We start from the raw sequence: 15,453 nt of genomic DNA, 5'->3' as shown, positions 1-15,453 counted from the left end.
GTGGTGAAAAGGGATCCACGTGGGGAGGAGGAGGGATGCACACGAGACGGGAGGGGTGACTGATTAAACGAGTGAAGCAGCAAGGGTGGCGGGCGCAGGGTTCTGACTGTCAGAGAGGTGAGTGACCAATCCAGAGAGAGAGAGAGAGTGAACCTTGTGGTGCTGAGCTGCGATTAAAGACACTGAAGTGAGCGCGTTTCCTGGTGGTCCAGTGGTTAGGACTCCATGCTTCCACGGTAGGGCGCATGGGTTCCACCCTCGGTTGGGGAACTAAGATTCTGCGAGCTGTACCGCATGGCCAAAAACAGAGAGAGAGAAAGAGAAGAGATAATAGTAACTCACTGTGTTAAATAATACTCCATGAATCAATAGCGATACAAAACCCAAAGATGAATAAATGGGAAATTTAATAAGGAGTAGTCTTAGAGTACCTCCGACAGAATACTTATTACAAAGGGAAAAGGAGCGACTTTAAAAAGGAGAACTCTGGCAGACACCACCTTACTTGAGTTATCAGAGTTAGTCACCAAGAGGGGACAGAGCCACTGTGGGCACCACTGACCAGTCTTTGCGTGACAAGAGGCATGGCTTCCTTTTGAGGATGTGTAGTAGAAGTCTCATCATGGGGAAACACCACGTAAGCCCAAAGGAAGAGGGCTCGCCTGCGATCTTCCAGATGCTCAAGGTCATGAGAGTCAAGGAAACACAGGGGTCTTATCACAGATGCAACAAGACCAAAGAGATGTGACAACTAAAGGCAACATGAGGCCTTGACTCTTTTTGTCCTTTTCTCTAAAAGACATCACTGGGACAACTGGCAGAGCCTGAACGAGATCTGAGGGTTCCTTGGTGGGTGACGTATCAGTGTTCCTCTTCTGACCATGATGGTTGTTCTGTGGGTAAACAGGAGACGGTGCCCTGTTCATTGGAAATGTGCTCAAGTGTGCAGGGGTCATGAGGCATTGCGGCAGCAACTTACCCTCCAACAGTGCAGAGAGAAAATTTATTTGTGCTATTCTTGGAACATTTATGTAAATCTGTGATTGTTTCCAAATAAAAAGTTAAACACGCATAAACAAGCTTATCAGAACAAATGCAGACCACTCAAACTATAGTGGCTTTGTAAACCAAATGGAATGTAAGTTTCTGGGTTACAGAGTGCATGGAAGGTAAAATAATTAAAAAAGAAATACACCACAAGCTGGGCTTCCCAGGTAGCGCTAGTGGTAAAGAACCTACCTGCCAATGCAGGAGATGTAAAAGATATGGGGTTGATCCCTACGTCAGGAAGATCCCCTGGAGGAGGGCAGGCAACCCACTCCAGTATTCTTGCCTGGAGAATCCCACAGACAGAGGAGCCTGGCGGGCCAAGTCCACAGGGTTGCAAAGAGTCAGCAAGGATGGAAGCAACTTAGCACACACACTCATACCACAGCCTGGTTCTTATGAAAAGTCTCAGTTTAGGAAGATGAAAACGTGTGGAGGTGGATGGTGGTGATGGCTGTACAACGATGTGCATGTACTGAATACCACTAAACTGTACACTTAGAAGTGGTTGAAGGGGTAAATTCTATGTTATGTATATTTTATCACAATAAAAAATATTCGAACTGTGGGAGAAAAAAAGAATATTATGTCCTTACAGCATTTGGGTGAAACTTAAATAGGTTTAAAATTGAATTTCTCTTTCAGTCATCAGATAACTATTGGAGGCCAGCACTGCACCCATAACCTTACATCTACGAACTCACACAGTCTTCAGTCATCATGAGCTAAGTGTTATCACTGTCCGCACTTCACAGGGAAGGACTAGGGTCAGGAGCATTTTCAGTCACGTGCCAGGGTGACGGAACCAGAAGCAAAAAGGAATTCAGGCCATGTCACTGCCCTCTGCCACTGTCCATGTCAAGTATACATCAATCTTGCACCAATCTTGAACTTCCCTGGTGGATAGGAAACCACCCACCAATGCAGGAGACGTGGGTTCAATCCCCAGTCTGGAAAGATCCCACAGGCCGGAGGGCAACTAACCCTGCACCATCACTACGGAGCCTGCATGCTCTGGGCCCGCCAGCTGCAACTGCGGGAACCCCTGCACGCCTAGAGCCTGTGCTCCGCAACAAGGGAAGCCCACATAAAGCAACGAGGACCCCGAAATAACTGAATTAACAAATAGAAAAAGAAACATACTTTTGTACCACATATGTACTTTCTACAAGCCCCAGTCTTACTGAAGAGCTGTGCTCTAAAGTGACACGCAATGTTCAAATAACTGCTCTCAAGAGACCAACTCACTCTAATCAAGTGACAACCCTTCTATTGAGGACTTTAGTTTTAAAGATATCTTCACCATATTTGCTGGCTTCTCTTATAAACCATCTTTAGGGGACTTCCCTGGTGGGCCAGTGGATAAGAATCCCCCTGCCAGCGCAGGGGACACAGGTTCAATCCCTGATTTGGGAAGATTCCACATGCCGTGGAGCAACTAAACCTGTGTGCCACAATTACGGAGCCCATGTTCCAGAGCCCACGAGCCGTGACTGCTGAGCCTGTGAGCTGCAGCTTCGGAAGCTCACGTGCCTAGAGCCTGTGCTCTGCAACCAGAGAAGCCCCCACAACGAGAAGCCCGTGCAAAGAAGAGCAGCCCCTGTTTGCTGCAATTAAAGGCCTGTGAGCAACAATGAAGACCCAGCGCAATCAAAAGTTAAAACAAACAAACAAACAAACCTTCAAACTGTTACTAACCTTTACCAAGTGATCAAGGCCAGAACTATCAGTGGTAGGATTTATTGACAGCACATACCTCAGACATGATTTCTGCCAAAGACGCACAACCTCAGTCTAATTATGCAGAAGCAACAGACAAACAACTGAAGGACTCTCTATAAAATGACTGAGCAGTCCTCAGCACAAGTATGAACGTCATGAATGAGGAACAACGACGGAGAAAACTTCACAGATTGGTGGTAACTAAGGAGACTTGATGACTACATGCAACGTGGATCCTGAAACAGAAAAAGGGCATTTAGGACCAAACCCAGGGACATTCAAATAGGGCCTGTTGCTCAGTTACAGAGCATTGTACCAACGTCAGTTTCCTGGTTTTAATCACTGCACAATGGAAACAGTGACAGACTTTGTTTTTTTGGGCTCCAAAATTACTGTGGACGGTGATTGCAGCCATGAAATTAAAAGACGCTTACTTCTTGGCAGAAAAGCTATGACAAACCTAGACACATATAAAAAGCGGAGACATTACTTTGCTGACAAAGGCCTGCTCAAAGTTATGGTTTTTCCACTAGTCATGTACGGATGTGAAAGCTGGACAATAAAAAAGGCTGATCACCAAAGAATTGATGCCTTCAAACTGTGGTGCTAGAAAAGACTTGAGACTCCCTTGGATAAAAAGGAAATCAAACCAGGCAATCCTAAAGGAAATCAAGCCTGAATTGGAAGGACTGATGCTGAAGCTTAAGCTCCAATACTTTGGCCACCTGATGTGAAGAACTGACTCACTGGAAAAGACCCTGATGCTGGGAAAAATGGAAGGCAGGAGGTGGGAGAGGTGACAGAGGATGAGGTGGTTAGATGGCATCACCGACCCAATGGACATGAGTTTGAGCAAACTCTGGGAGATAGTGAAGGACAGGGAAGCCTGGCGTGCTGCAGCCCATGAGATCGCAGAGTCGGACACGACTTAGTGACTGAACAACAACGGTTTTGAGGGTGTTGCCATTAGAAGAAGCTGGGAGAAGGGTATATGAGAATGTTCTGTACTAGTTTTTCAACTTTCTGCAAGTCTAAATTAGTTCAAAATAAAAAGATTTTTTTTTTAAACAAAAGAACTTCCAATGGCAGAAACTTCCATGGGGCTTACTTTGGATGCTTAAAACAACCAAAACACAATTATTCTATTTTCCAAATTCTGTCATGGTAGATCCTTTTGTAAAACAATGGAATGCCACAATGCCTCTGACATCTTATACACAGAATGCAGCTGCTTGTTACTTGCTGGCAACAGTACTTCTCCGGTTACAAACTATGAAATAAATGAGGGTAATACACCAGAAAGCGGGGCTGTGACAAGTCAGAAGTGAATCATCTGAACCACTGCTGCCAGAGAGGGATGTGACGAGCAAGATGGCTTAGGATGTGTGTTAGGACTGAGCCCGGACCAGAGGTACGAAGTGGCTGTGGGTCTGGATCCACACGGGAAGCGCCTTCTCAATGGCCTACCTGTCTTTTCCTTGATCTCACAGAGCACACTGAAGAGCGCAGGCTTCATCCGATGGCAATTCAGAGCGTGCTTTCTGAAAGAGAGGGGACAGAGGCGCGCGTGAGAAGGTGAAGAGTCATTCTGGGCACGAGAGTAAAGATCCTCCATATCGAGCCTGCCAGTTCTGTTGAAATTTCCTATGAAAGGACAGAACTGTAGTGTTTCAAATAAATTCAATTTGTACCAAATCCAAACAGTAATATTCAAATATTCAAGACATTTCTCCTTAAACACTGCAAATTCAAATAACACAAATATGAAATTTCAAAGTCCAGTAATTTGAAAGCTGTTCACATGTTGCCCTATTTATTTATGCCTTTCAGTGCATAAGTAAAACCCCAATGGAACTATCCCAGGGTCCTGCAATGTTAATTTAGCAGGACTGATGCTGAAGCTGAAGCTCCAATACTTTGGCCACCTGATGCAAACAGCCAACTCATTGGAAAAGACCCTGATGCTGGGAAAGATTGAAGGCAGGGGGAGAAGAAGAGGGTGACAGAGGATGAGATGGTTGGATGGCATCACTGACTCAACGGACATGAACTTGGGCAAACTCCGGGAGATGGCGAGGGATAGGGGAGCCTGGCGTGCTGCAGTCCATGGGGTCACACAGAGTCAGACACGACTCAGTGACTGAAAAGCAGCAACTGAGCAGCTTCTAGGTGCCACACATGATTCCAGTGTCACACAGACACCGATGAAGTCCCAAGCAATTAGGATGGAGACGATGAGACACCACACGAACAAACATACCCCATCAGCGGGGGCAGGCGCTTTCTGGTGACTTAAGCTAGAGTGACTAGAAGGCTTGTTGGAGTTTGCATGTCTCTAAGGTGACATCAAAGCCGAGATCAGAGTGACAAGGAGAAGTCAGGTGGGAAGAGGGCCAAAGAGTAAATGTTTAGGCAGAGGAAACAGCCAGTGCCAAGGCCCCAGGCGTGGGGTTTCCCTGGTGGTCCAGTGTAAGAATCTGCCTTACAATGCTGGGGACACCGGTTCCATCCCTGGTTCAGGAAGCCCCCTCGTGCCTCGTGGTGCCACAACTACTGACCCCTCTGGAGCCCATGTGCAGCAACTACTGAAGCCTACAGGCCCGGGAGCTTGTGCCCCCCAAGAGAAGACCCTGCAACGAGAGGCCCAAGTACTATAACTAGAGAGTGGCCCCGGCTCTGCGTAACTGGAGACAGCCTGCGTGCAGCGACAAAGACACAGCACAGCCAGAAACAGTAAAGAGTGTGTAAAGAGACCAGGACGCTGTCGGGTAAGGGGAGAGGGAGACAGCCGTATGGCTAAGTTAGAGAGGCAGGTGGGCCTGACCGGAGAGTCTTGTAAGTCAGGGCAAGGACTCTGGCTTTTGCTCACCTGTGATGGAAACTGTGGCTGGTGGAGGAATGGCCCCCAAAGATGTCGGTATGGTGATCTCAGAACCAGTTACAAGAAAAGAACTCTCAAGAAGATTGATGTTAATGACTTTGAAGTGGAAGGATTAACTTGGATTACACAAATGGGCACAATCTAATTCATGTGTCCTTTTTTTTTCTTCAAATTGAAGTACAGTAGAAATGGCAACCCACTCCAGTATTCTTGCCTGGAAAATCCCATGGACAGAGGAGCCTGGAGGGCTACAAGTCTATGGGGTCGCAAAGAGCTGGATGCGACTGAACACACACACACACACACACACACATACACACACACACACACATAGCTGATTTACATCTAATCATGTGTTCTTTAAAGTGGACAAACTCTCCCAATTGTGGTCAGTGAAAGAGAGGCGATGACATAGAGTCAGAGACGCTGTGTTGTGGGCTTTGAAGACGGAGGGACTGTGAGCCACGGAACGCAGGTGGCAAAGGCCAGGAAGTGGCCACTGCTCCAGAGCCTCCAGGAGGAATCCCCTGCTGACACCTTGATTTTAGCCCAACAAGAGCCACGTTGGCCTTGGAACCCACAGATATGGAAGATCATAAATTTGTGCTTTGTAAGCTACGATGTGTTCATTTGTCACAGCTGGCAATAGAAAACAAACACAGGAAGCGACAGAGGATTTTACAGGGTGGTTTCATGTGATATGTATTGCACTTTTATTAGTGCTGATTTTTTTGAGATATAATTCACACATCATAAAGTTTACCCTTAAGGGTATATATAATTCAGTGACTTGTAGCTAATTCATGACAGGCAATTCTCACCACTACCTAATTCCAGGACACTTTCATCGCCCCAGGGAGAAATCCTGTTCTCATTACTAGTCATTCCACATTTCCGCCTCCTCCCGCCCAGCAACTCCTGATCTGCTTTCACAGATTTGTCTGGACATTTCATATAAAAGGAAGTCACACAGCATGAGGTCTTTGGTGACATAGAGCACGTTTTCAAAGTTCATCCAAGATGCTGTGTATCAGTGCTTCTTTCCTTTTTACGGGCAACTAATACTCCATTCGGAGAAGGCGATGGCACCCCACTCCAGTATTCTTGCCTGGAAGATCCCATGAACGGAGGAGCCTGGTGGGCTGCAGTCCATGGGGTCGCTAAGAGTCGGACACGACTGAGCGACTTCACTTTCACTTTTCACTTTCATGCACTGGAGAAGGAAATGGCAACCCACTCCAGTGTTCTTGCCTGGAGAATCCCAGGGACGGGGAGCCTGGTGGGCTGCCGTCTATGGGGTCACACAGAGTCGGACACGACTGACGTGACTTAGCGGCAGCAGCAGTACTCCATTGTTAGATTATATTTTGTTCATCTATTCATCAGTTGATGGGACATTTGGGTTATTTCCACCTTTTGATTATTATTAACAATGCTGCTATGAACATGCATGTGTAAGTTTTTGTGTGACCACTTACCTAGGGAGAATGGTTGGATCATATAGTAACTCTACGTTTAACTTTTTTAGGAAATGGCAAACTTTTGCAAAGTGGCTGCACCGTTTTCCCTTCCTATCAGCAACTTAAGAGGGATTCAATTTCTCCACATCCTCAACACTTGTTACTTAAAAAAAAAAAAAAAATTATAGCCACCCCTGTGGGTGTGAGGTGGTATCTCACTGCGGTTTGGATTTGCATTTGTCTAATGGCTAATGACGCTGTACATCTTTCCGAGTATTTATCAGTCACTCTTTTTCGGTTGTACTGGGCCTTCACTGCTGAGTGCAGGCTTTCCCTAGTTGCGCTGAGCAGGCTTCTCATTGTGCTGGCCTCTCTGGAGGAGCACGGGTTCTAGGCGTGTGGGCTCCCCTGGCTGCGGTGCGTGGTTCTAGGCCCGCAGGCTCCAGCAGCAGTGGCACTGGGGCTCAGTAGCTGCGGCTCTCGGGCTCCAGAGAGCCGACTCAGAAGTTGTGGCACGCGGGCATAGTTGCTCCAAGGCTTGTGGAATCTTCCTGGACCAGGGATCAAACCTGGGTCCCCTGCATTGGAAAGTGGATTCTTATCCACCATGCCACCAGGGAAGGTCTATCAGCCTTCTTCTTCTTCTTTTTTTCTGATGTATTTGGTCTTCTTATTTTTAACATTTACTGGAGGATAATTGATTTATGGGTTTCCCAGCTGGCTCAGTGGTAAAGAACTTGCTTGCCAATGCAGGAGACCATGGATTCCATCCCTGGGTTGGGAAGATCCCCTGGAGAAGGAAATGGCAACCCACTCCAGTATTCTTGCCTGGGAAATCCCATGGACAGAGGAGTCTGGTGGGCCACAGTCCATGGGGTCACAAAAGAATCGGGCACAGCTTAGTCACTAAACAACAACAACAACACAAATCGTTGGTTTACAATATTGCGTTCTTCCAGGTGTACAGCAGGCTGTTCTTTAGAAAAATGTCTATTCAAATCCTTTACTTACTTGACTGCATTGGATCTTAGTTGCAGCACTTGGGGTCTCCAATGTGTCCTGCGGGATCTTTTGTTTTGGTCACGGACTCCGCCTTTTGTTTTGGTCATGGACTCCATCTTTTGTTGTTGCCTGCCAGCTCCAGAGTGCATAGGCTCAGTAGCTGCAGGGTGAGGCCTTAGTAGCTCTGTGGCAAGAGGGATCTTAGTTCCCCGACCAGGGATCAGACTCTAGTTTCCTGTATTGCGAGGCGGATTCTTAATCACTGGACCATCAGAGAAGTCCCCTTTGTTCCTTTTTATTTTATTTTTTATTTTTTTTGTTCCTTTTTAAATTAGGTTCTTTTTTATTGTTGAGTTGTAAGACTTCCTCATATATTCTGCATACTAGATGCTAATATGATTTGCAAACTTTTTTCTCCTATTCTATAAGCTGTCTTTGGACTTTATAGTGTCCTTTTGAGGCACAAAAGTTTTTCATTTTGATGAAATCAAATTTATCTCTTTTTCTTTTGCTGTGTGTGCTTCAGGGGTCATATCTAAGAAGCCATTGAGACTGGAGGGCTTTGGGGGTTTGAGCGTTGAGCACGTTTTGGGGAGGGTCTGGAAAGGAGGGCTGTGTTTTGATCAGGTTATACCTGAGATCCCTATAAGCTTCCCAAGAGGAGGAATCAGGTAGGCAGATCGCACACAGGCATGGACTCAAGGCTGGAGATAAACAACATAAATGTTAGGAGAAACACTGACTGGAACTGCCCACCCTGGCCAGGTGCCATAGTAACCATTATTGTGTTATTTTATGACAGGAGGTCCTGGTAAGAAATATGGAACTAACAAGCCACCACCAACGGGAAGAATATGCAAAAGGTCAACAGGAGACGTCGCATGTCCTACCAACCTCCCAGAATCCTCCCCGCTGGAATCCACCTTGGCTGAGTGATGCGTGCACCACCAGGATGGACCCTGAGTCACAATGATTGGCCAGAGACAATCTGGAAACTAACCCCATCACCATAAAACCTGAGACTGTGAGCCACGTGGCAGAGCAGTCCTCCTGGGTTCCCTGACCCTCCTTCTCTCCGCCCAGGCACCCCTTCCCAATAGAGTCTCTTGTTCTGTCAGCTCGTGTGTCCTCTCGGACAATTCATTTCCTAGTATTAGACAAGAGCCCACTTTCTGGCCCTGGAAGGGGTCCACCCTGCCTTCCTGCAATGTAAAGACGGAGCCCTGGGCATAGAGATGGCACTTTTAAGTCACAAGACTTGAGGGACTCACCACGGGAGAATGTAGATAGAGGGACCCAGGCCCCAGGCTCAGCCATCTGCTCTTGGAGAGGCCAAACAGATGAGAAAGTCCTGCAGAGGAGACTGGGGCCCAAACTGCCAGGTGGGAGGAACCAAGAACAGTTTCAAAGACAGAAGCGTATTCTGTGAGAAATGCCTCTGAGAGGTGAAGCAGGAGAGGAGACGTTGGATTTAGCAACATGGAGGTCATTGGTCACTGACTCAGCAGAGGGAGGAGAAGGCTGGGAGAGGGTGGGTGGAGGTGGGAGAGGAAGTGGAAGTAGCAACCACAAACTCTGACATCATCACAAAAAGCAGCAAAGAAATGCAGCAAGTGCTAAAAGAAAGGGTGTACATTTTTTTATATACTGGAGGGGAGAATTTTTCTTATTTATTTTTAAAAAATTTATTCATTCCTTCATTCATTTGGCTGCACCGGTCTTAGCTGCGGCATGTTCTGTCTTTTATGATGCTTTGACTTTGACATCCTGGGGCAGGGAGAGACGGACTTTCCCAGAGCTAGCTAAATCCACACACACTTGTCTGAGAGTGTGTCTTTCATATGCAAACTCAAATCCAAGGCCCATACTCTTAACTACTGCTTTAACTCTCAGCACCAGTCAAGATGCCCCTAGCCCTAAATCACCCCAGGTGCCAGGTACCAGATGAGGAGAGAGAAACTGCTGAAATTATTGAAACTATCCAGTCCCAAATTTGCTCGGTTGTCTACCCAGCCTCACTGCTTCCTTCTCACACGTGCACGCTAAGCCGCTTCCGTCATGTCCAACTCTTTGTGACCCTATGGACTGTAGCCTGTCAGGCTCCTCTGTCCATGAGATTCTCCAGGCAAGGATACTGAAGTGGGTTGCCATTTCTTCCTCCAGGGGATCTTCCTGACCCAGGGAGCGAACCTGTGTCTCTTATGTCTCCTGCATTGACAGGTGGGTTCTTTACCACTAGCGCCGCTTCGTGCAAATCATAATAAAGGCTCCAGGCCATGCTTTCTCCTCACGTCTGCCCATATGGCACTTCCCCATGTAGCCCTGCGCGGCGTGGACTGCCTTCTCTCAGGAATTTTAAGTGATAACTCTTCTTTTGAAGTTGTCTCTGTCTTCCATCTTATTATACCTGATTAAAAACAAATCCTAGGGATTTCCCTGGTGGTCCAGTGGTTAAGAATCTGTCTTCCAATGCAGATCCAGATCTGGGTTTGATCCAGATCTCACATGCCTCGGGACAAAGCACATAGCAACCACCGGGCCGATGTGCTCTAGAGCCTGTGCCCCACAGCTAGAGATCCCCCACGCACTGCAACTAGAGAAAAGCCGGCATGCCACAATGGAGAGCTCATGAGAGGCAATGAAGACCCAGCACAGCCAAAAAAACAAAATAACACCCACCCAAATCCCAGGCACAGGTCAAAGACAGGGAGAGTCAAGGGAGGTTTTTGTTTCTTTGTCTGTTTTTAAAGATGGGAGACATTAGCACATGTTTATGTGCCCAAAAGCCAGTCTAGGGAGGGGATTTGGCAACACAAGAGAGAGAGTGAGGATAACAGTAATCTCCAGGGTGTATATATATGTGAGAAGTCAGCATACAAATTTGATTGTTTGTAGCTAGGCTTCAACAGTACATGAACTGAGAAATTCCAGATGTACAAGCTGGATTTAGAAAAGGCAGAGGAACCAGAGATCAAATTGCCAACATTCATTGGATCATAGAAAAAGAAGCAGAATTCTAGAAAAACATTTACTTCTGCTTCATTGACTACACTAAAGCTTTTGACTGTGTGGGTCACAAAAAACTGGAAAATTCTTTAAGAGGTGGAAATACCAGACCACCTTACTTGCCTCCTGTGAAACCTGGATGCAGGTCAAGAAGCAATGGTTAGAACCAGACATGGAACAAAAGACTGGCTCAAAATTGGGAAAGGAGTACATCAAGCCTGTATATTGTCACCCTGATTATTTAACTTACGTGTAGAGTACATCATGTGACATGCCCAGCTGGATGAGCCACAAGCTGGAATCAAGATTGCCAATCTGAAGAGGAGAAGCGGATGGGAGAAATATCAGTAACTTCAGATATGCAGATGATACCACCCTTATGGCAGAAAGCGAAGAGGAACTAAAGAGCCTCTTCATGAAGGTGAAAGAGGAGAATGAAAAAGCTGGCTGAAAACAACATTCAGAAAACTAAGATCATGGCATCCAGTCCCATCACTTTATGGCAAATAGATGGGGAAACAGTGACAGACTTTATTTTTGGGGCTGCAAAATCACTGCAGATTGTGACTGCAGCCATGGAATTAAAAGACGCTTGCTCCTTGGAAGAAAAACTACGACAAATCTAGGCAGCATATTAAAAAGCAGAGACATTACTTTGCTGACAAATGTCCATATAGTCAAAGCTATGGTTTTTCCAGTGGTCATGTATGGATGTGAGAGTTGGACCTTAAAGAAGGCTGTGCACCAAAGAATTGATGCTTTTGAACTGTGGTGTTGGAGAAGACTCTTGAGAATCCCTTGGACTACAAGATCAAACCAGTCAATCCTAAGGGAAATCAATCCTGAATATTCATTGGAAGGACTGATGTTGAAGCTGAAGCTCCAATACTTTAGCCACCTGATGCGAAGAGTCTACTCATTGGAAAAGACCCTGATGCTGGGAAAGACTGAAGGCAGAAGAAGGGGACAACAGAGGATGAGATGGCTGGATGGCATCACCTCCTACTCAATGGACATGAGTTTGAGCAAGCCCCGGGAGATAGTAAAGGATAGAGAAGCCTGGCATGCTGAAGTAAATGGTATCACAAAGAGTTGGACACGACTGAGCGACTGAATAACAACAAAAAGCTATTATTTTAACATTTACTGCTGCTTTAAATGTTTAAAAGCATTATGACACCTATAATGCTGTCATCCAAGCATCCCTTATTAAAAGATGCTGCCAAGGACACATAATGTACCTGAAAACCAGTAACTTCATCATGGAAGCCAAATGTGATTAACACCATGAGAAAGGTCAAACATCTGCACAACTCACTATAATGTTGATCCAAGGGAGCATGCCCTCATTTACAAATGCTTTCCAAATTCACCACGTGCCCCTGCGGGATGCCTTTCAAAAGGTTAGGGTTGGGGTGCAGAACTAAGATACACATCTCTGAAGCCAAATATGAGAAGGTTAATGGGCGATGAGATTTGGCGTTCTGTAAAGCTGAACGCAAATGTTAGTCTTTCTTACACAGTGTACAGTGGTTGATCACACAGGATATTATGCCAAAATGGTTTCCTTCCATAGAAGCAGTTATTATCATCACAAAAATGGACTCTGGTTAGAGCTTGTTACCCTCTGTGATGTAATTCTAAAAATCCAAGGGAAGAGGAAAGAGAATAAAGTTGGCTGCTTTGCTTCTCAAAGGGGATTCTAGGGAAGTGTATTCCCAGGTCAGTTTCCTGCTTATAAAACATCTTACTTAAGATACAGTACAGTGCTCGCTTCGGCAGCACATGTACTAAAATTGGAACGATACAGAGAAGATTAGCATGGCCCCTGTGCAAGGATGACACGCAAATTCATGAAGCATTCCATATTTTTTTAAAAAAAAGATACAGTATAAAGGCACCTTTGAATGAACACAAAGTGATTTCACAGAATGTTTTTTGTGGTTTATTATGAACAGTCTCACCTTATACAAATGTCTCATCTTCCAGCATGTTCCTGGCCTAGAGGTGATCGATCAGCTGACAGCAAACCATTAATGATCTCATAAAGTATGACAGACCAGGGAGTTCACGGCGTCACCAGAAAGGATGGATTATTTTCTGCGATGGACACACCCTGAGGTGACCCCCACTGAGTGGGATCTTCTCTCCTTGAGTTTGGGCAGATTCTGTGACTTGCAGGGCAGCAACGGTGATGATATAGTCTTGCCTGCGGTTATGTTACATTATGTTATGACTCCAGTTTAGTAGACTGGGGGATGCAACCTGCCGTCCCTGAAGCCAGCTGCTATGTTGTGAGAGGGCCGTAACGCGGAACTCTAGGGAGTCTCTTAGAGTTGAGAGCAGACCCCATCTGACAGCTGGCAAGAAAATAAGAACGTCCATCCTATAACTGCAAGGAACAGTTCTGATAACAACCCTATGAGACTGGAAGAGGACCCAGAGCTTCAGATAGGAACACAGACCAGCTAACACCTTGCCTGATGCCTTGCGAGACCCTGAGCAGACGACCCAGCTCACGTGTGCCCAGATTCCTGCCCATGGAAACTGAGATCACAAAGGTATGTCGTTTTAAGCCATCAGGTTTGTGGTAACTTGTTACATAGCAACAGATAACTGGCCAGATAGCAAGGTGCTGAATGGGGACTGCGGGCAGAAGAACAAGGTCTGTGTTGGCACCTCTAGCAGGCACAGGACATGTTCTGCCCAACCAAGTATCTGCATTAAAACAAAACAAAATGTTAATATTTATGAAGAAGTAAAGTTCCAATGAATGAGAAATGATAAATCCTTTAAATAAAGAAACTTCTGAGGATAAACTAAATTAAAAAACAAATCTGTGAATATCCTTTTAAAACCAACCTGCAACAAAACTATTATCACGTAGAACCATGCCAGAAAATGAAAGCATTCAGCTTTACCACCCTCCAACCCCACTTATTCAATATTTACAGGACAGACATGAGGCACTTCTATATAGTGGTCACTGTATAAGGAGAGAGGACTGTGGCGATGAATAAAGCATCAGTCACATCCTGGCTTCTACCAACAGCATACTACAGCCTCTAATGTTAGCTATTACTTACTTTTCCAAATTATGGAATGACCTGCCTTCCTGAACAAAGTATTGTTTCATTTATTTTTGGGGTAGTTGTTTACTAATTTTTTATTAAAGTATAGTTGACTTACAATGCTACATTAGTTTTGGGTGTGTGTGCGTGCTAAATCACTTCAGTGGTATGCAGCTCTTTAAGACCCTATGAACTGTAGCCCGCAGGCTCCTCTGTCCACGGGATTCTCCAGGCAAGAATACTGTAGTGGGTTGCCATTCCCTTCTCCAGGCGATCTTCCTGACCCAGGGATCAAACCCAGGTCCCCTGGGGCTCCTGCTTTGCAGCTGGATTCTTTACCACTGAGCCACTAGGAAGCCCAGACTGGGGTGTACACCACAGTAATTCAATATTTTTATAGCTTATACTCAAAACGAAGTTACTATAAAATATTGTCTATATTCCCTGTGCTGTGCATAACATTCCTCAGTTCAGTTCAGTTCAGTTCAGTCACTCAGTTGTGTCCAACTCTGCGACCCCATGAATAGCAGCACGCCAGGCCTCCCTGTCCATCACCAACTCCCAGAGTTCATCCTAACCCATGTCCATTGAGTCGGTGATGCCATCCAGCCATCTCATCCTCTGTTGTCCCCTTCTCCTTCTGCCCCCAATCCCTCCCAGCATCAGAGTCTTTTCCAATGAGTCAACTCTTCGCATGAGGTGGCCAAAGTACTGGAGTTTCAGCTTTAGCATCATTCCTTCCAAAGAACACCCAGGACTGATCTCCTTTAGAATGGACTGGTTGGATCTCCTTGCAGTCCATGGGACTCTCAAGAGTCTTCTCCAACACCACAGTTCAAAAGCATCAATTCTTCGGCGCCCAGCTTTCTTCACAGTCCAACTCTCACATCCATACATGACCACTGGAAAAACCATAGCCTTGACTAGATGGAGCTTTGTTGGCAAAGTAATGTCTCTGCTTTTGAATATGCTATCTAGGTTGGTCATAACTTTCTTTCCAAGGAGTAAGCGTCTTTTAATTTCATGGCTGCAGTCACCATCTGCAGTGATTTTGGAGCCCCCCAAAATAAAGTCTGACACTGTTTCCACTGTTTCCCCATCTATTTCCCATGAAGTGATGGGACCAGATGCCGTGATCTTCATTTTCTGAATGTTGAGCTTTAAGCCAACTTTTTCACTCTCCTCTTTCACTTTCATCAAGAGGCTTTTCAGTTCCTCTTCACTTTCTGCCATAAGGGTGGTATCATCTGCATATCTGAGGTTA

General features: G+C 45.8%; 1 protein-coding gene across 2 annotated transcripts in view; it reads right to left on the bottom strand.

Moving 5' to 3' along the window:
- PBX4 (pre-B-cell leukemia homeobox 4) overlaps positions 1-15,453 on the bottom strand; it is a 55,068-nt gene that overhangs the window by 28,975 nt on the left and 10,640 nt on the right. The window contains exons 1-2 of one of the 2 annotated variants that reach the window (XM_010847248.1): positions 11,369-11,398; positions 4,237-4,310 (exon numbers count right to left, since the gene is read on the bottom strand). In XM_010847248.1, coding sequence (XP_010845550.1) covers positions 4,237-4,310; positions 11,369-11,391 — 97 coding nt within the window. In that variant the 5' untranslated portion in view covers positions 11,392-11,398. Of the gene's footprint in view, positions 1-4,236; positions 4,311-11,368; positions 11,399-15,453 lie in introns of those variants that run through there. The other variant, XM_010847247.1, reaches the window with a different exon arrangement.

The sequence above is a fragment of the Bison bison genome, unplaced genomic scaffold (assembly GCF_000754665.1).
Source record: "Bison bison bison isolate TAMUID 2011002044 unplaced genomic scaffold, Bison_UMD1.0 scf7180017864248, whole genome shotgun sequence".
Classification (NCBI taxonomy): domain Eukaryota; kingdom Metazoa; phylum Chordata; class Mammalia; order Artiodactyla; family Bovidae; genus Bison; species Bison bison.
Note: the sequence above shows the minus strand (reverse complement) of the source record. Positions and strands in the feature narration are given on the sequence as shown.